Genomic DNA, 21,693 nt, shown 5'->3' with positions numbered 1-21,693 from the left:
ATCTATACCACAGTATATATACCACAGTATATATACTACACTATCTATACCACAGTATATATACCACAGTATATATACTACACTATCTATACCACACTATCTATACCACAGTATATATACTACACTATCTATACCACAGTATATATACTACACTATCTATACCACACTATCTATACCACAGTATATATACCACAGTATATATACTACACTATCTATACCACACTATATATACCACAGTATATATACTACACTATCTATACCACACTATCTATACCACAGTATATATACAACACTATCTATACCACAGTATATATACAACACTATCTATACCACAGTATATATACAACACTATCTATACCACAGTATATATACCACAGTATATATACTACACTATCTATACCACACTATCTATACCACAGTATCTATACCACAGTATATATACAACACTATCTATAACACACTATCTATACCTCAGTATATATACAACACTATCTATACCACAGTATATATACAACACTATCTATACCACAGTATATATACCACAGTATATATACTACACTATCTATACCACAGTATATATACCACAGTATATATACTACACTATCTATACCACACTATCTATACCACAGTATATATACAACACTATCTATACCACAGTATATATCTATCTATACCACAGTATCTATACCACAGTATCTATACCACAGTATCTATACCACAGTATATATACTACACTATATATTTTTTTGTATATATACTACACTATATATACCACAGTATATATACTACACTATATATATCACAGTATATATACCACAGTGTCTATACTACACTATCTATACCACATTATCTAAACCACAGTGTCTATACCACAGTATATATACCACACTATCTATACCACAGTGTATACACCACACTATCTATACCATAGTATATATACTACACTATCTATAACTCACTATACCACAGTGTCTATACCACAGTATCTATACTACAGTATATATACCACACTATCTATACCACAGTATATATACTACACTATCTATACCACACTATCTATACCACAGTGTCTATACTACACTATCTATACCACAGTATATATACCACACTATCTATACCACATTATCTATACCACAGTATATATACCACACTATCTATACCACAATATATATACTACACTATACCACAGTGTCTATACCACAGTATATATACTACAGTATCTATACCACATTATCTTTACTACAGTATATATATATACCGCAGTATCAATACTACACTATCTATACCACAGTATCAATACCACAGTATTTATACTACATCATCTATGATACAGTGTCTATACTGCATATCTATACTACAGTGGCTATACTACATATCTATACTGCATAATATATACTACAGTATCTATACTACATAGCTATACTGCAGTATCTATACCACAGTATCTATACTACATATCTATACTACAATGTCTATACTGCAGTATCTATGCTACAGTATCTATACCATGGTGTCTATACTACAGTATCTATGCTACACTATCTATACCACAGTATCTATACTACAGTATATATATATATATATATACCACAGTATTTATACTACAGTATATATATATATATATATATATATACCGCAGTATCAATACTACAGTATCAATACTACACTATCTATACCACAGTATCAATACCACATTATGTATACTACACTATCTATACTATGGTGTCTATACTACAGTATCTATACTACATTATCTATGATACAATGGCTATACTACATATCTATACTGCATTATCTATACTACAGTATCTATACTACATAGCTATACTGCAGTATCTATACCACAGTATATATACTACATATCTATACTACGGTGTCTATACTGCTGTATCTATGCTACAGTATCTATACCATGGTGTCTATACTACAGTATCTATACTACATTATCTATACTACATATCTATACAACATATCTGTTTTCATTTGTGAACGTGTCCCATGGCAGCCTGCATCCCTCCATTCCATCCTGTTCTCCCTCTCTCTCTCTCTCTCTCTCTCTCTCTCTCTCTCTCTCTCTCTCTCTCTCTCTCTCTCTCTCTCTCTCTCTCTCTGCTATTCCATCCTGCTCTTCCTCTCTCCCTCCCTCCTTCCGTCCCTCCCTCTCTCTGTTTACAGGCATATATCTTCGTATCTGTTTCATACCGCTCTCTCTCTGCCCTCAACTCTGTCTCTCTCTCATTCACTCTCTGCCTTTGTCTCTCTCCCCCTCTCTCTCAGCTTCTATCTTTCTCTTGTTCTCTCCCTCTCTTCTTCTTCTTCACTCTGCTGTTGTTACTAACAGACGGTATATTCTGCCTTTTCCGCTCCTCATGGTTTTGCTGACAGTAGCATTGATGAAAGCTGACTTGCAAGGTAGAGAGCTTTGGATACAGAGTCTGAACCCTCCCTGCATCTCTCCTCCTCTCATCCTCCTCTCCCTGCATCTCTCCTCCTCTCCTCCTTTCCCTGCATCTCTCCTCCTCTCATCCTCCTCTCCCTGCATCTCTCCTCCTCTCCCTGCATCTCTCCTCCTCTCATCCTCCTCTCCCTGCATCTCTCCTCCTCTCACTGCATCTGTCCTCCTCCTCACCTTGCATCTCTCCTCATCTCCTCCTCTCCCTGCATCTCTCCTGCTCCTCCTCTCCCTGCATCTCTCCTGCTCCTCCTCTCCCTGCATCTCTCCTCTTCCTCTCCTCCTCCTCTCCCTGCATCTCTCCTCTCCCTGCATCTTTCCTCTTCTCCCTGCATCTCTCCTCCTCTCCTCCTCCTCTCCCTGCATCTCTCCTCCTCCTCTCCCTGAATCTCTCTTCCTCCTCACCTCTTCCTCTCTCTGCATTTCTCCTAAACTCCTCTTTCACCACCTTCACCCCTCGTCCTCCTCTCCCTCCATGTCTCCTCCTCCTCTTCCATTCACCTCTCCCCCTTGTGTTCCACCTCCATCTCTCCTCCTCCTTCTCTCACAGTCCAGGACATGAGCTGCATGGCACCACATAGCAGCATGCTTAACATCTCGTTGTGACTTGTTTAAAAAATATGAAGGAGTTAAAATATCTCCTGTTCAATGTGTTCACATTAACCAAGATATTGACCAGTTATCAGTAAGAAAGTGATAATAATGTCATAAATTGTAATGGATACAAAATGGGTGCTTTAGCACCAGTAACATTCATAAACATATTGTAAACACTATTCATAAACATAAAATGTTGAATAATAAACTCCCTTCAAATGATATGAAATAAGACCTTTAACATATATTTAAACTGTCATTGTGACTCCCTAGTACTGGTTTCTGTCTTCTCAGTAATCAGTTCATTCTTAATATCATAATCCCTGTTTTAATCTGCATGCTACATAACCTGACTAACTTCTTCACTGAGCTTGTCATCCTACCAGCATTCCACCATTAGCACTACCTACCCTGATACAGACAGACAGGTATACAGACAGACAGGTAGACAGACAGACAGGCAGACAGCTAGGCAGACAGACAAGCAGACAGACAAGCAGACAGACAAGCAGACAGACAAGCAGACAGACAGACAAGTAGACAGACAGATTATGTCAACAGACCATGGCTACCAGTGGTCTTTGACTGGTCTCTGATTGGGTAAAAGCTCCCCATGTCCCACCTCTACAGTAGGGTGTATTTGTCTGATTGGTGGATAGAGTTTAGGATGTGGCTGTGTTGTGATGTAATTGGATCTAACTAATGCAACATAAATACAGAAAATAAATATAATGGTTTTAACAGAAACATAATTATTCTTTAAACGTCTTTTAAAACAACTATGGTGATGTCTTGTGCTCTTAATTTAAGGTTTTGCATGTCAAATCATTGTGTTTGTTTATTTGTGGATGTAATCAGTGTGTTTATATGGTTGTATGAGAGAAACAAATCACAGTACAGGAGAGGCTGGTGGGGCTTGATGTGTCTTGTGTCTGTCTGTGTTGTGTGTGTGTGAGTGTGTGTGTGTGTAGGTGTGCTGAACTGTAGCCATGGTCACAGCCTGCTAGGAGGGAGGAGCAGCAGGGGTTTGTTAGGAAGTAGAAAGAGTTGAAGAGTCACACCTTTAACTAATTTACACCCCCCCCCCCCTCCCTCCCTCTCCCCCCCCCCCCCCCTCCAGGCCCCAGCACCACCTGTCAGGAGGACTCCTGTTCTAACCAGGGGGTGTGTCTTCAGCAGTGGGAGGGCTTCACCTGTGACTGCAGCATGACGTCCTACGGAGGCCCGCTCTGCAATGACGGTACTGTACTACACTACCTCTCTCTATCTCTCTCACCCCTATCGCTCTCTCCTATCTCTTACATATATTTAATCTCTCCCATATCTATATTACATATCTCTCACCTCTCTCTCAAACACATCAAATAAAATCAACATTTATTTGTATAGCCCTATTTACACACAAGCATGTCACATAAGACTTCACATACGCCCATAGAACTGCCCCTCAATCAACCTAAACCCCTTAGGGAAGACAAGGAAAAACTCCCAGAAAAACTCACTACAGGAGAAAAATTTAAGAAACCTTGGGAGGAGCAATTCAGAGAGGGATCCCCTCCTCCAGAGACGGTTGGTGAAAGAGAGGAGCAGAACACAGGCTTAACATAGTCATACAGCAGGGAAGTGTCAATGGGTTTTGAAACACCAAAATCCATTGTTCGAACTGGTAGATGTGGGAAGGGACCGGGAAACTCACTGTTGCCCGTCATGGAGACTGGTTTCCGGTTGGCGACCAGGTCCAGCGTTGGCAGACCGACGACCAGGCAGGTGCTGACAGCTCAAACCCCCCACACCACATGGGATGTGTGTGGGGACAGACAGACATATCTCTCTCATATCTATATAACATATTTCTAATCTCTCTCATATATAACTCTCTATCATATCTCAATCTGATTGTGATCGGATCACAATCACTTTTATTGTGAAAGCGTGGTGTTGCTATAAGTTATGTGAGTATTTGGCATTGCTAAAACTTCTTTGGTAAAAATGTTGTGTTGAGAAAACTTTTATTGTGAACCTGTGACTTTCATGCCATGACTTTCATTTGTGAAGCTGTTATGTTGCTAGGACTTTTATTGTGAAGCTCTCGCGTCACCAGGGCTCTTATTGTGATTGTGTGCATGGCAGGAGGTGGAGGCAGGTTATTGTTGTTGGCAGACCTGCTGAGAGGGAGACAGTCCCACTGTGACTCCCAGTATGGGACCAGCCTCAGGGGGCAGCGCTGATTAGCTGGAGGGGTTGGGGTGGTAGAGGGAGGCAGAGGGAGGTAGAGGGAGGCAGAGGGAGACAGAGGGAGGCAGAGGGTGGCAGAGGGTGGTAGAGGGAGGCAGAGGGTGGTAGAGGGAGGCAGAGGGTGGTAGAGGGTGGTAGAGGGAGGCAGAGGGTGGTAGAGGGAGGCAGAGGGTGGTAGAGGGAGGCAGAGGGTGGTAGAGGGATGCAGAGGGAGACAGAGGGAGACAGAGGGAGGCAGAGGGAGGCAGAGGGTGGTAGAGGGAGGCAGAGGGTGGTAGAGGGAGGCAGAGGGTGGTAGAGGGAGGCAGAGGGTGGTAGAGGGAGGCAGAGGGTGGTAGAGGGTGGCAGAGGGAGGCAGAGGGTGGCAGAGGGTGGCAGAGGGAGGCAGATGGTGGCAGAGGGAGGCAGAGGGAGGCAGACGGTGGTAGAGGGAGGCAGAGGGTAGTAGAGGGAGGCAGATGGTGGTAGAGGGAGGCAGAGGGTGGTAGAGGGAGGCAGAGGGAGGCAGACGGTGGTAGAGGGAGGCAGAGGGTGGTAGAAGGAGGCAGAGGTAGGCAGAGGGTGGTGGAGGGAAGGAGGGAGGGAGGGATAATTTTTGTATTTTAAATGCAGCTCAGTGAAACTAATGAGTGGTTATTGAGGATTTGGTGTTCAGTGAGATCTGAACGCTTGGCCAAGCTCTGAAGCTGCCATATTGTCTACAGAGAACACACACACATACTCTCACACAATACACACTCACACACACATACTCTCACACAACTCACACACACATACTCTCACACACACACACACACTCACACACACATACTCTCACACAACTCACACAAGCTTCATTATGGGAACTTCCTGTGTTCACCCTTGTCCTGACCCAATTCCTCTCTCACTGCTGATTGGCCCTGAGCTTGGAAACACTCTAAGGAGGTCTGTGTACCAGTAGGTGGATATGCACGCACACACACACACACACACACACAATTGTATGATTGCACACACACACACACATACACTTCAACACTCACAAGTCTGGCTCAGAAAGGGAGGAAGGGAGGGAAGGCTAAAAGGAAGGAGGGAAGGAGAGAGGAAGAGATGGCAGAGTTGTCACTTTACTAGGAAACATCATTTATGAAGGGGGGTGTCTGTCCTTGACCTGTTTAGAATGTCTCCTTCTCTGAAGAGGGGGGACTCCAGACAGATGCAGGAACCCCCTCCTAGCCTGATTCCTTTATCCCTTCATCCCTCCCTCCCTCCCTCCCAGGGCTGTGTGGGGAGATAGGGAGCAAGCCTTGTTCCTGACCCCTCACCTCTATCCCTTTCACTGACAGCCAGGATCAGGCTTCTGTTTTCACTGACACATTATCAAGACACGACACAACACACAACAACACACACATATAACATACCGTTTTTACTGAAGCAGGGGCTGCAGTGTGATTGGCTGTCAGAGGAGTGAAGAGGAAGTGACTGCTGCTGACCCCTCTACCCCCTCTCCTCCTCCTCTCCTACTCCTCTCCCTTCCTCCCCTCCTCCTCTCCCTCCTCTCCCCTCCTCTCCCTCATCTCCTCTCTCTCCCCTCCTCCTCTTCAACCTCTCCTCCCCTCACCCCTCCATTCCCCTCCTCTCCTCATTGTATTCCTGCTGCTCTGTGTGCTGCAGTATTAGAGGTGGGTCCTTAACTGGACTCTCTTCCTTTCTCTCTTCCCACTCTCATTTTCTCCCCCTCTTCCTCTCTTATTCTCCAATCCCTAGTTTTACTAAGAGTGTGTTACAAACTCAAGACAGATCCCATCTCTAATATTGATTTCAGATTTGAAAATATTTAAAGGACAGGTTCTCTTAACATTAGAAACGCAGAGCGCCTTCATTTGACCGCTGTGAAGCTCTCACATATAAACCCCTCAAAAAAAGTTCTGAAACGTTATTTCGGTCGATTATTCCTCCCCTTCAATAATACCAATTGGTATTGTATTTTATATCGTTGAAAAGCCTGATTAGTCCCCTTTACAACGAGGTACAACTTGTAAGGATCGTGCATTCGTGGAATGAGCAACACAGCTAACCATGTGGGTAGCGGCCAAAAACAATGTGCCAAAATCCCCTGGGTACGAGTCTTTGGATGATTTTTCACGTGACCTGCATAGGCTCAGTACTGGTAGCTCGAGGAAACAGAAATGATTTGTTCATTTTGACTGGGTCTTCAGGTACGGGTCTTTTGATTATTTTTCATGTGACCTGCATAGGCTCAGAAGAGGAAACAGAAAGGATGTGTTTACCTCGTTCACTTTCGCGTGACTAGGTTTAGTAAGACATGAATTATATTTGTTCACAAGTGATAATTATAGGTTTTGTTATTTAAAAAATCTTCGGCCACGAGAAAATGAACGAATAGCTCTCTGAGACTACTCGTTACTCCCGAGTCATACTAATGATTCGTTGAAAATGAATGAATCGTTCACGAACGACACATCACTACTAACTATAGCTTTACTGCAAGGCAGCTGCAGAAACGCCACAAGCAAAGAGGCCAGGGTGATAACTATTTACTCATTTTACTTTGTGATATGAAACACAATTGTGAATTCTGATATGATTAAGGAAGTACATCTACTTTCGGAAACAGTAGCCTACTATTTCACTGAAGCATTAGCATCAAGACATTAGCCTCTGTGTCCCGGGCAACACATACTACAGCGGTCTATGATGCATCTGTTTTCAATCGTTAAAATAAACATTCCTCACAAATACATTTTCATTGTAGGATTGATTATGACATTGGATTACAAGTAAACGATTTGTTGGTCAAATTATCATTACCTGTGATTTCAAGTGTAGCTCACTGCAACACTGTAGCCTATGCGAGACACACTAGTAGCTAACAAAAACATCTCCACAGCTTTTTAGGAAGTCAAACGGCGACAAAAATGTTTTGTCACTCCCCTTACTGAAATCAAGTCTTTCAGTAGGTGTAACTATCTGACTACTAACCTGAACTTCATTGCCACAGCCTAAACTTTGTCAATCTGTTCATGAAAATAATAAATTTCAGCCTAAACAGTACAACGGAACGTTACACCAAATTCAACCAAGGCAATCGCTACCAAGACGAACACAGCAGTAGTCTAGTACTGTACTGTAGTAGTACAATTTACCGGGGCAGCTTCTCCACCAGTGTTGCCAACTCCTCAGTAAGGAAAGTAGCTATAGAGCTCCGTACGTCACGTGACTTTACTATTTACGTCACCATTTTGGCAGGAAAATAGTGGCTAAAATGACCGGCGCCAGCACGGATTTCAAGCTGTCCGAGTTCACTGTGCACTTTAATTCCAAAGACATAGGCAGCTATAAAGCAAAACTTGATCGATTAAACATTAGTGATCCATATAATGCTCCCGGAGTTATTTTTACGACCTTTACGAGTGAAACGGAAGGCTTCCCTGACCTTCTGTATCCAGATATTTACAACTCTCTATCAACTTTCATTCTTCCTACTCTGGAGTCTTTGAAAGCCTACAAAATCCTGGAGGGATATAAATGCACGCAATCAGCTGGATTAGTGGTGAATATTCAGCTTTGAAGTCTACCGGCTACAAATTGCTATGTGTAGCTAACGTTAATGCAGTCAGTTTTATAACTTGGATAGCTAGCTAGCGTTAGCAACGTTCGTCAACGGTTAGCTACTAACGTTGGCAACGTTCGTCAACGGTTAGCTACTAACGTTGGCTAACGTAAATTATATCAGTGAACTTTTCATCAAAATTTCACAAAAATGCCATTACATATTTATTACAGATAAGTTATTCCAACAGACTGAATGATCCTCAGTTGAAGCCGTGGGGGGTTGTCAGGAATTATAGGGTTCTTCTCTCTGGATCTTAAGAATCCTATAAAATGCTCTCCCTTAATCTTTTCCCCGATGGTTCAGGCATCCCGGCGCACAGCAGCTATCCACCATGTTGAATCAACGTTTATTGAAATAGGCAGCAAATTAAACTATGTATAATATGTATGTAAGTATATATGTATGTACACTCTGGCGCTCCACTTGGCTCTCCACTTTCCTGCCAAAAGAGAGGAATAGCATTGTTGGAGACAAAATGTGGGTAACAACACCCTAAATATGTTTAGAACTACAAATGAATTTTCTTCTGTTGATTGTTGAGGTTTTTTGAATGTTTTGGCATTGACAAAGGCCATCAAATCTCAAATAATAACTTTAATGCTTCGTCTATACCTACATTAGACATAGCTTAAATCAATGTAATCCTTTTAAAACAAAAGACTGCTATGTGGGGTGGAATTGCTAGCTCTACTTCCAACCCTCTACTTATTACCCTCCTCTTTTATCCGGCTGGAGACCGGCAAAGTGACCAAAAAAGACACTTTAGCGCATGTGTGATTCATTTGCAGTCTGGATGCGGAGTGTGTGGGTCTGCTGCTGTCTGCTGCGCAAGGCTATTGTGAGACTGGCCGCCTGTGAGTGCTTTAGGACGGCAGGGGAGCTCACGGCAGCACCCGCTGCTCGTTGAGGACAGTGCTGCAAAACTCTGTGCTTTCGCGTCAGTCTCCAAAACACCAGCAAGTCTCCAACAACATCGGAAAAAGTCGCTAGATTTGTCGCTAGTCACTTTTGACAATAAAAGTCGCCAGGAGGGTTTGGAAAGTCGCCAGATCTAGCGAGAAAGTCGCTAAGTTGGCAACACTCTCCACACAGGGCTATATCACATTTAGCGTTGTTACTGACAATGATCGCTACCAGTGAGGTTTTTATGAATGAGCGATTTTCCCATAAATAAATGTCAAGGTTTTTTAAGTTTTTGGGGGCAGATTTTCAGTTAGCAGATGGTACTTTTTAAATCGCGGTTCCATCTGAGATAGCTACTGCCGGTAACGTCGTTGTTAGAATAAGTTTCAAAGGGGGTTCTTTATTAATGAATGAATGCAATATGAGTAGGCTAAATGCCTGAAAATATCACGAAAAGGGAAAAACTTAAAAGGACGTTTAAGTCACAGCTAGAGATTAAGTCAATTTTTACACTGGTCTGCCAAATGTATTCGTTTTACATTTACATTTAGTCATTTAGCAGACGCTCTTATCCAGAGCGACTTACAGTAAGTACAGGGACATTCCCCCGAGGCAAGTAGGGTGAAGTGCCTTGCCCAAGGACACAACGTCAGTTGGCATGACCGGGAATCGAACTGGCAACCTACGGATTACTAGCCCGCTTCCCTAACCGCTCAGCCACCTGACTCCTCGTTTTGATTCAACTATGAGGCTGCTAGGCTATATCGCCGATCACCATTCCCTCTTGCAGGGGAAATGAGAAGACAACTATTTCATTCTACACTTCACTCTTAGTATTTTGAGTTGTAATTGAGCAGCAACAAAAATTATGCTTTTAAAATAATAAGTATGCATTTTTATATAAATACAGAAATATCAGTTGTAAAAATGTCATTAAAAAACGGACCCCTCTGCAGCCGACGCAAGCAAGAACACCCTACAATTTCCCCAGAAATTGTACCCTCTCTAGTTTTTGTTAAATTACTACCTTGCCTGCGGCGATTTCTTTGTCTTTCAAGGATCGCTCCTCTATTATCTCAGCAGATGTCGCAGAGTCTTCTGTAATTGATTTCTGTAATTACTCCCAATAAAAATAAGATTAAGTATGCTATATTTAGACATAGTATAAATAAGATAAAGTATATTTATAGCATAGGTATATGGAGGACTAAAAGTGCCACAATGGGTTAAATAAATACACCATTAAATATGCAAATTTGATGGAGGAAGATGCTGATGCACCCTGGTACCAGAGTCTAAATTTGCATTTCACTGTGGTCACTATCTTGGTCGCAAAGTGCGGAAATAACTCCAAACTTCAAGAAGTTCCTCTGCTTTACTCGCTACATGCTCTGGGTCAGCAGGTCCTGCTTCCACATCGTCAGCTAAGTCTAAAATGTCTCTCACCAACTCCCTAGAAAGTTCATGAAGATCCTCCATCGTCTCTATCCAGGCACTCTACTTCAGACCAACGCAATGGATCAGACTAGATTTGCGCTAGCCCCACCCACTGACTTTGATGGGCGAGTTTGACAGATAACACAATTAATGAAACACTGCAACACAACTCGTTGTGAAATGTAGCATGAAATGTAGCATTGGGAAATGTACTATGAAATACTTAACCCTTGTGTTATCTTCGGGTCATTCTGACCCATCAGTCATTGTGACCCACCATCGTATTGCGACAACTTTACCGCATACAAAAACAAAGTGAAGCATTTTCTTTTAACCGTTCGGCTGTCTCAGACCCCCCACATTGCGACGGTTAAAAGAAAATTATTTTAATATGTTTTTGTATTGGGTAAAATTGGGTAAACACAACGATGGTTCGTTATGAACCTTTGGGTCATGTGACCCGAAGGCAGCACAAGGGTTAAATAGTGAAATAATTATATATGTATTTTACATTAAATGAATTGGTATTTTAATTAATTCATGACACATTTAAGAACACATAGTATTTAATTCCTATTTTAATTAATTAATGACACATTTAAGTAATTATTTAATGGTGTATTTATTTATTTAATGGTGTATTTATTTAATTCATTGTGGCACTTTTAGTCTTCCATATAGGTATAGCCAGAGAATGTCTAATATAGAGAGAACTGCCACTCTCGGGAAACTTTCGGGTTCTGAACTGGTTGCAGTTCCACTCTAGTTCCATTTGAGGTCGCTAACGGTCGAGTGCAGAATGAATGGAGGTCTATGGAGCTATACCCCTCAAAATCCACTTTTCTCAGGATATAATTTTTTGTCTAGTAATTTGAATTCTGAATTCGAAAGGGGAGGCAAAAAAAATACACACCGCTGGGTGATAGATTTTTTTAAAGTCGCCTTTCTGTTCTAAAAAGCATTTTAAAATATCATTGACGTCATACACATTGTACGGCCTGAGATACTGTTTTACGGCAAGCTCTGGTTACTTCCACTTTTCTCTCGAGGCATCGACAACACAGCTGCCAGGTTAGGCTCTCCCTGTCAATACACATGCTAGAAAGAGTTTTGGTTTGCTAATGTTGTTGCTAATGTTGCTAATGCTCTGTTCTGGTTATGCTTCGGATGCCATCAAGCGGGATCTCTGGTCGTAGTCAGTCCTTCACTAACCAATCAGAATTTGTTAGCAGAATGCTAGCGTGTTATGGGCAACAAAAACTTACCCTGTAAGAAATCGAAAGGACATAAGTACTCGTTCATTCAACTTTAGACCTGTAATCCATGTTGAACATGCAAAAACTACAATCAAATCTGAGATTTCTCAACGACAATCAGGTGAAAGAGACAAATTTAGCCGTTTAGCTCCATAGACTCCCATTCATTCTGCACTCGACCGCGATCACTCCCAGTGGAACTCTGGTGGAACTGCAACAAAATTCGGTACAACAGGGCTTAATAGGGAGTGGCCAGGCTCTCCTTAAACAGGCTCTGGTATAGCCTACTTTATATTTCGCCTAATCACCTACCAAATTACAACAATAATTCTATTGCATTTTCGTTTTATATATAGCCTAGTATAAAATGCATTTTTGCATGTCTTCATGTTGGCCCTTTGAGTGTAAATAATCATTGAAACCATTCAGACTCTGCGTTTCTATTGTGTTTTGATTTGATTTGTCTGATGCAGCAAACGTGTTGAAGAATTTGGCAGAAAGTAGCTCAGCCCTTTACAATTAACAGACTTTCGGCCGCATTTACATTTATGCATTTAGCAGACGTTTTTATCCAAAGCGACTTCGAAGAGAGAGCTTTACAAAAGTTCATAGGTCACTGAACATAACAACGAGATAGTCCCAAACATTGTGGGTAACCAAACATAAAGCATACATGTGAAAAACAAATAAGTCCCAAAGGGAAGAACCATAAGAGCATGTAGTTAGACAAGTTCCAATTGAACAGCATGAACCTCAAAAGTGCAAGAGTGGAAAAAGCCAGCAACAATAATATATTTCACAGTGAGTACACTCATTTTAAGTCCGTTACAGCTAACAAACAAGAGCAGCAAGTCTCTCAATAAGAGTCATTGTGATCCTGGAGGAAACATCAGGTCCAGCAAATCATTCCTAAGTAGCGTTGTACTCCCAGAACAAGTGCGTCTTGAGCCTTTTCTTGAAGGTGGGGAGACAGACAGTGTCTCTGATGGAGGTGGGGAGTTGATTCCACCATTGGGGGGCCAGACAGGAGAAGAGCTTGTGTTGGGACCGGGCGCTCTTGAGCGGTGGGACCACCAGACGGTTGTCAGAAGAAGACCGTAGGTGAGGGTGCAAGGCTGGAGGAGAGACCTGATGTAGTCGGGTGCAGTCCCGGTCATCGCTCGGAAGGTCAGTACCAGGGTCTTGAATCTGATACGGGCCGTGATGGGAAGCCAGTGGAGGGATATGAAGAGCGGGGTAACATGGGAGCGTCTGGGTAGATTGTAGACCAGACGGCCTGCCGCATTAAAACAAACTTCCGGGTGCCGTGAAAAGCGTCTGCTCTTCCCCCTCTCTCTCTTTAAAACAAGACGGCTAGAGGCTGTGTTTTATGGCTGTAACTAGTGTCTGTGATTTTGCTGTGAGTAATGTTTCTAATGTTAGTTGGTTGTGGTTCGTGTAGGCGATTCCAGTGATCAACAGAGCTCAACTGATAGATGATGCTTTCAACCTGGCTCTGTGAGCATTGCGTGAATACTCTACTCTACTCTACTCTACTCTACTCTACTCTCTCTCACTCACTCACTCACTCACTCACTCACTCACTCTATTTGTCTGTTTCATTCTTTCTTCTTTCTCTCTCTCTCTCTCTCTCTCTCTCTCTCTCTCTCTCTCTCTCTCTCACACACCTCTACCTCTCTCCCTGTCCCCCTCTCCACCACTACCTCTCTCCCTGTCCCCCTCTCCACCACTACCTCTCCCTGTCCCCCTCTCCACCTCTACCTCTCTCCCTGTCCCCCTCTCCACCACTACCTCTCTCCCTGTCCCCCTCTCCACCTCTACCTCTCTCCCTGTCCCCCTCTCCACCTCTACCTCTCTCCCTGTCCCCCTCTCCACCGCTACCTCTCTCCCTGTCCCCCTCTCCACCGCTACCTCTCTCCCTGTCCCCCTCTCCACCACTACATCTCTCCCTGTCCCCCTCTCCACCTCTACCTCTCTCCCTGTCCCCCTCTCCACCTCTACCTCTCTCCCTGTCCCCCTATCCACCTCTACCTCTCTCCCTGTCCCCCTCTCCACCCCTCTCCCTATGGATATGAGAGAGAGGGAGGGAGGGTATGAGGGAGAGAGTGAGGGAGGGTATGAGAGAGAGAGGGAGAGAGTGAGGGAGGGTATGAGAGTGAGGGAGGGTATGAGAGAGAGAGGGAGAGAATGAGGGAGGGTATGTGAGGGTCCCAGTGTTGTTTTGTCAAACAGGGATTCACCCTCATCTCCATGGTAATCACCAGTCAGGGACCCTGGCAGACAGGATTCACCCTCATCTCCATGGTAACCACCAGTCAGGGACCCTGGCAGACAGCTGAGATGTCTGACTTAATGTCTTCCCCTCCCTCTCCATCTCTCCCTCCTTCCCTCTCTCCCCCCTCTCTCTCTCTTGCTTTAGATCTGCATTATTTTAATTAAGTAAGTTCCTAATGTCCAGTGTGGTGGTGTCTTGACTGTTTTGACTGCCTAATACTTTTGGAATCCTGTGTTTTTGATCAAAGTGCTGCCTTGTCTGATTTAGAGGCAGTGTTTGTGATCACAGTGCTGCCTTGTCTGATTTAGAGGCAGTGTTTTTGATCACAGTGCTGCCTTGTCTGATTTAGAGGCAGTGTTTGTGATCACAGTGCTGCCTTGTCTGATTTAGAGGCAGTGTTTTTGATCACAGTGCTGCCTTGTCTGATTTAGAGGCAGTGTTTGTGATCACAGTGCTGCCTCGTACGAGACAACCCCCATAAACACATATTTGATGATGCACTTAAGATGTGAGGTTGTTTTTGTTGCACTGTACTTGTGCCTGGTAGCTTAGAGGTGGTTACACTACAGACCATTCCCTGACTGTACTGAAATACTATAAACTCAACTGTGCACTTCTGATCCTTGATATTCTGCTATACTTCAATACGCACCATGTGTATGTCACTTTGGACAAAAGCCTCTGCTAAATGAACTGAAGACATCTGTGAAGGGATCTGCAGCTGTCCTCCCTGCCTGCTGCAGTGTGCTGCTCTGGCCCCTAGGTGGCAGTGCTGTCTGTACACCTGCAGTGTGCTGCCCTGGCCCCTAGGTGGCAGTGCTGTCTGTACACCTGCAGTGTGCTGCTCTGGCCCCTAGGTGGCAGTGCTGTCTGTACACCTGCACAAGGTGCTCTACAGCAGTGATGTCATCTCCCCAGAGACGGTCTCTCTCAAAAAATAATGCTGATGTAGTAATACATTTTTCTATAATAATACTAATATAGCAATGCTGCTTCTATAATAATACTAATATAGTAATGTTGCTTCTATAATAATACTAATATAGCAATGCTGCTTCTATAATAATACTAATATAGTAATGCTGCTTCTATAATAATACTAATATAGAAATGCTGCTTCTATAATAATACTAATATAGCAATGCTGCTTCTATAATAATACTAATATAGTAATGCTGCTTCTATAATAATACTAATATAGCAATGCTGCTTCTATAATAATACTAATATAGTAATGCTGCTTCTAGTAGGTGTATACATGCATTATGTAGTGTCCTGCTCTGGCCAACACACCACACTGACTAGAATCAGCACAGACCGACAAGAGAGAGAGAGAGAGAGAAAGAGTAGGAGAGAGGGAGAGAGAGAAAGAGGGGGAGAGAGAGGGAGAGAGAAAGAGGGGGGGAGAGGGAGAGAGAGAAAGAGGGGGAGAGAGAGGGAGAGAGAGAAAGAGGGGGAGAGAGAGGGAGAGAGAAAGAGGGGGGGAGAGGGAGAGAGAGAAAGAGGGGGGGGGAGAGGGAGAGAGAAAGAGAACGAGTAGGAGAAAGGGAGAGAGAGAAAGAGGGGGAGAGAGAGAGAAAGAGTAGGAGAGAGGGAAAAAGAGAGAAACAGGAAGAGAGAGAAACAGGAAGAGAGAGAGAAAAAGAGAGGGAGAGAGAGAGAGGGAAAGAGAGTTGTAAGTTTATTTGGAAACTCTGGGTCTGTGGAACTAGACTGCACCACTGCACTTCAACCCCCCTAAGTTTAAATCTATATATCCCTTCATCCCCTCATCCCTTCATTCTATCTCATCTCCTCATCCCTCCATCCTCTCTCAAGCCAACCATCCATTCATCCAACCATCTCTATCCATTATTTCCATCCCTTCATATCTCCCTCCATCCTCTCTCATCTCCTCATCCCTCCATCCATGTTTCTTATCAGATACCGCAAAAGCAGCGGTTCTGAAAAGAGAAGGAGGGAGAGTAGGGAAAAGGAGGAGTGGGAGGAGGAAAGAGTGAGAGAGTAAAAGAGAGAGAAGGAGGGGAAACCTGGAGGAGGAGTGGGAGGTGGAAAGAGTGAGAGAGTAAAAGAGAGAAGGAGGAGAACTTGGAGGAGTGGGAGGTGGAAAGATTGAGAAAGTAAAAGAGAGAGAAGGAGGAGAACTTGGAGGAGTGGGAGGAGGAAAGAGTGAGAAAGAAAAAGAGAGAGAAAGAGGAGAACTTGGAGGAGTGGGAGGAGGAAAGAGTGAGAAAGAAAAAGAGGGAAGGAGGGATGATGAAGCCTCCCGTATATGAGCCTTTTCAGCTTCTTCCTCTGCATCACCCTCCATCCTCTCTGATTGGCCGTACGCAGGTTGCTCATTTGCATAGCTCCGCTCCTTTCTGTTGAGGCTCCCTCCCTCTCCCTCTCTCCTCATCCTCTAGCGCACATCCCTCGGAGCAGCTCTGCCGAGGCTACCTGTGTCAGAGCGTGTGTGTGCGTCCTCGCCGCTGCCCCAGCAGCTGGGGTTACTGTGCGTCTGTCCACTGGAAGGCGAGGAGCGCGCGGGCGTGTGTGTGTGTGCGTACGGGGAGTCTGGCGGAGCGTGTGTGTGTGTACGGGGAGTCTGGCGGAGCACGGAGTATGTGTGTGGGGAGTCTCGTATCCCGGAGAGCGCGGGAAGGACCGTAATGTTGAGCTGCTTCTCTTGCTGAGCAGCTTCTCTAGCGGTGCTCCGCTCGAGCCAGCGCACGCTGCGACGAGCCAGCAGAAGCTAGGAGTGCTGTAGCTGCTTGGGAAGAGGAAGTCTGATTCCTGGAAAAATATCTGTTTGTTGGAGTATTCTCTTTTTCTGAGGAAAAATCTGTTGGATTTGTTGAGCTCTGCACTGCTCAAGGAGAGAGAGAGGAACAGAGAGAGAGGAACAGAGAGAGAGAGGAAAGTGTGGAAGGGGAATCGGAGCAGACTGGGATTTCTGCGCAGCTCTCTTGAGTGTGTCCTCATTTCTCCAGTCTTCTTCCTCCACCTCCTTCTTTCCGCGGGATGATTGATCACACTCCTCCACTTCCTCCATCGTTACTTCTGTGGTAACCCTCCGGAACACGTCAGGGAGCCTCCCCTCCCTCCCTACCTCCCTCCGTGTTGGCCAGTGTGCCTCTGCTTGGTCCTGGGTCGGGGTGCAGCCATGGACCGCCTGCCTCTCTGATGCCCAGCCATCTCACCTCCTCATCGGACAGCCTTGGCACCATGTCTGGAGGCTGGAGGACACGTCTGTCTCCCTGGAGGCCCAGAGGAGAGCTGCTCCCCTGGGCTCGGCCGTTGCCTCGGGCTCCCCTGGCCCTCTGGATGTGTGTGATGGGCCTGGCCCTGAGTGGGTGTGCTGGGGGCTTGGAGGGCCCCGAGGGCCACATCCACCTCGGCAGCAAGCGGCATCACGCTGTGCCTGTCGCCATCCTGCGCTCCCCCTCCGCCCTCAGGGCTGGACACAGTAAGTACTTCCTGCTACCTGCTAGGAGTCTAGAAGACTAGGAGACTAGGAGGTTAGGAGGCTAGAAGGCTAGGAGGCTAGGCCCTAACTGGTCCTTCCTCTCTCCTCTCTCCTTCCTCCTCTCTGAATGACCTCCATGGGTGTTTCTCCATCAATGTGTGCAAGGTCTTTTGAGTTTAGAAGCATTATTTTCTTTGCGTTAGATTTTGGCTCATACCCCACTGGTCCGATCAAACTAGTTTAGATCTTTCACTCCCTACTTCATCCCTCCATCCCTCACCCCTCCATCCTGCCTATCTCAGCAGCTCATTCTGCCTCTCCTCCCCCAGATTAGCCGTCTCTCTTGCAGCTCCACTAGGTCAGATTAGATGGGATTACAGGCTGAGTGTCTTTCTGATGACCCCTGGGGGTGCAGGAGAAAACACAGTCATCTTCTTCCTGGTTCTACTTCCTGGTTGTGGTTCTTCTTCCTGGTTCTGGTTCTTCTTCCTAGTTCTGGTTCTTCTTCCTGGTTGTGGTAGAAACGGTGGGCTCCAGAAGTGGAACTGAAGTAGTTGTGACAGGGCTGGGGCTGAGGCTGGGGCTGGGGGAGGGAGGGCTGGGGGAGAGAGGGCTGGGGCTGGGGGAGGGAGGGCTGAGCATGGGGCTGGGGGAGAGAGGGCTGGGGCTGAGGCTGGGGGAGGGAGGGCTGAGCATGGGGCTGGGGGAGAGAGGGCTGGGGCTGAGGCTGGGGGAGGGAGGGCTGAGCATGGGGCTGGGGGAGGGAGGGCTGAGTCTGGGGCTGACGCTGGGGGAGAGAGGGCTGGGCCTGGGGGAGAGAAGGCTGGGGTTGGGGCTGGGGGAGAGAGGGCTGGGGGAGAGAGGGCTGGGGCTGGGGTTGGGGCTGGGGGAGAGAGGGCTGGGGCTCGGGTTGGGGCTGGGGGAGAGAAGGCTGGGGTTGGGGCTGGGGGAGAAAGGGCTGGGGGAGACAGGGCTGGGGCTGGGGTTGACGCTGGGGGAGAGAGGGCTGGGGCTGGGGGAGAGAGGGCTGGGGCTGACACTGGGGGAGAGAGGGCTGGGGGAGAGAAGGCTGGGGTTGGGGCTGGGGGAGAGAGGGCTGGGGGAGAGAGGGCTGGGGCTGGGGTTGTTGTGGTATGGCTGGGGTTGGGGTTGTTGTTGTAGGGCTGGTGTTGGGGCTGGGGTTGGGGATGTGGCTGAGGCTGGGTAGTGCAGCTCACAGCCAGGTGTATCTACACTTCCTGCAGCTCTCAATGATCCTGAGAAGATGGCAGCTGATTGGACAAAGGTGCTGAGGAAATGACTGCTGATTGGTTCGTGCGCAGACCGAGAGAGACAGAGAGAGAGAGACAGAGGGAGACAGAGAGGGGGGGATGTCGCAGATAAAGCTAGGACCACAGCTGCCTGGGAAGCGTTTCTAATCTGAACTCTACTGAGTTAAACCACCCTGGAGAGCATGCTCTCTCAACACTGGGGCAGAGCTGGACACAAACACACACACACACACACACGTAAACACACACACACGTACACACGCACACACAGACTCACACACGTACACAAACACAGACTCACACACATACACACACCTACACAAACTCACACACATGCACACAAACAGACACATGCGCACACTCTCTCTCTCATTTTAGCTACCATACCTGCCACCTGTGATACATGCATTGTCAGACAGCAAGGATGGGAGATGAAGACAGAAGTCTACTGAAGATATATTGTCTGAATATAAGAGCTGGTGAAGGCTGGTTACAGGGTGTCCAGCCCTTTGGGAGACAAGCAGATTGAAGTCTGAAGGAATTGCAGGGTGACACTCTCTATCCCCTCCATCTCATCCCCTCCATCTCTACCCCTCCATCTCTATCCCCTCCATCTCTTCCCCTCCATCTCTACCCCTCCATCTCTTCCCCTCCATCTTTCCCCTCCATCTCTACTCCTCCATCTTTCCCCTCCATCTCTACTCCTCCATCTCTACTCCATCTCTACCCTTCCATCTCTTCCCCTCCATCTCTACTCCATCTCTTCCCCTTCTCTCTTCCCCTCCATCTCTTCCCCTCCATCTTTATTCCATCTCTACTCTTCCATCTCTTCCCCTCCATCTCTACTCCATCTTTTCCCCTCCATCTCTTCCCCTCCTGTCTTCCCCTCCATCTCTTCCCCTCAATCTCTACTCCATCTCTACTCCATCTTTTCCCCTCCATCTTTACTCCATCTCTTCCCCTCCATCTCTTCCCCTCCATCTCTTCCCCTCCATCTCTACTCCATGTCTTCTCCTCAATCTCTACTCCATCTCTACTCCATCTTTTCCCCTCCATCTTTACTCCATCTCTTCCCCTCCATCTCTTCCCCTCCATCTCTTCCCCTCCATCTCTACTCCATCTCTTCCCCTCAATCTCTACTCCATCTCTACTCCATCTTTTCCCCTCCATCTTTACTCCATCTCTTCCCCTCCATCTCTACCCCTCCATCTCTATTCCCTCCATCTCTTCCCCTCCATTTCTACTCCATCTCTTCCCCTCCATCTCTACTCCATCTCGTCCCCTCCATCTCTTCCCCTCCATCTTTTCCCCTCCATCTCTATCCCCTCCATCTCTTCCCCTCCATCTTTCCCCTCCATCTCTACTCCTCCATATCTTCCCCTACATCTCTACTCCATCTCTTCCCCTCCATCTCTACTCCATCTCTTTCCCTCAATCTCTACTCCATCTCTACTCCATCTTTTCCCCTCCATCTCTACTCCTCCATCTCTTCCCCTCCATCTCTACTCCTCCATCTCTTCCCCTCCATCTCTTCCCCTCCATCTCTACTCCTCCATCTCTTCCCCTCCATCTCTACTCCTCCATCTCTTCCCCTCCATCTCTACTCCATCTCTTCCCCTCAATCTCTACTCCATCTCTACTCCATCTTTTCCCCTCCATCTTTACTCCATCTCTTCCCCTCCATCTCTACCCCTCCATCTCTATTCCCTCCATCTCTTCCCCTCCATTTCTACTCCATCTCTTCCCCTCCATCTCTACTCCCTCTCGTCCCCTCCATCTCTTCCCCTCCATCTTTTCCCCTCCATCTCTATCCCCTCCATCTCTTCCCCTCCATCTTTCCCCTCCATCTCTACTCCTCCATATCTTCCCCTACATCTCTACTCCATCTCTTCCCCTCCATCTCTACTCCTCCATCTCTTCCCTTCCATCTCTACTCCTCCATCTCTTCCCCTCCATCTCTACTCCTCCATCTCTTCCCCTCCATCTCTACTCCTCCATCTCTTCCCCTCCATCTCTACTCCATCTCTTCCCCTCCATCTGTTCCCCTCCATCTCTTCCCCTCCATCTCTACTCCTCCATTTCTTCCCCTCATCTCTACTCCTCCATCTCTTCCCCTCCATCTCTACTCCATCTCTTCCCCTCCATCTGTTCCCCTCCATCTCATCCCCTCCATCTCTACTCCTCCATCTCTTCCCCTCCA

General features: G+C 46.1%; 1 protein-coding gene across 19 annotated transcripts in view; it reads left to right on the top strand.

The window, feature by feature from the left end:
- The window catches only part of LOC136942821 (neurexin-1a-like), a 206,872-nt gene that overhangs the window by 97,717 nt on the left and 87,462 nt on the right, over positions 1 to 21,693 (top strand). For 18 of the 19 annotated variants that reach the window (XM_067235830.1, XM_067235833.1, XM_067235828.1 and 15 more), the window contains one exon: positions 4,170 to 4,289. In XM_067235830.1, the coding sequence (XP_067091931.1) occupies positions 4,170 to 4,289 (120 nt within the window). Of the gene's footprint in view, positions 1 to 2,385; positions 2,413 to 4,169; positions 4,290 to 21,693 lie in introns of all 19 variants that reach the window. The other variant, XM_067235827.1, reaches the window with a different exon arrangement.

The sequence above is a fragment of the Osmerus mordax genome, chromosome 5 (assembly GCF_038355195.1).
Source record: "Osmerus mordax isolate fOsmMor3 chromosome 5, fOsmMor3.pri, whole genome shotgun sequence".
Classification (NCBI taxonomy): domain Eukaryota; kingdom Metazoa; phylum Chordata; class Actinopteri; order Osmeriformes; family Osmeridae; genus Osmerus; species Osmerus mordax.
This window is presented reverse-complemented; position numbering and strand designations above follow the sequence as displayed.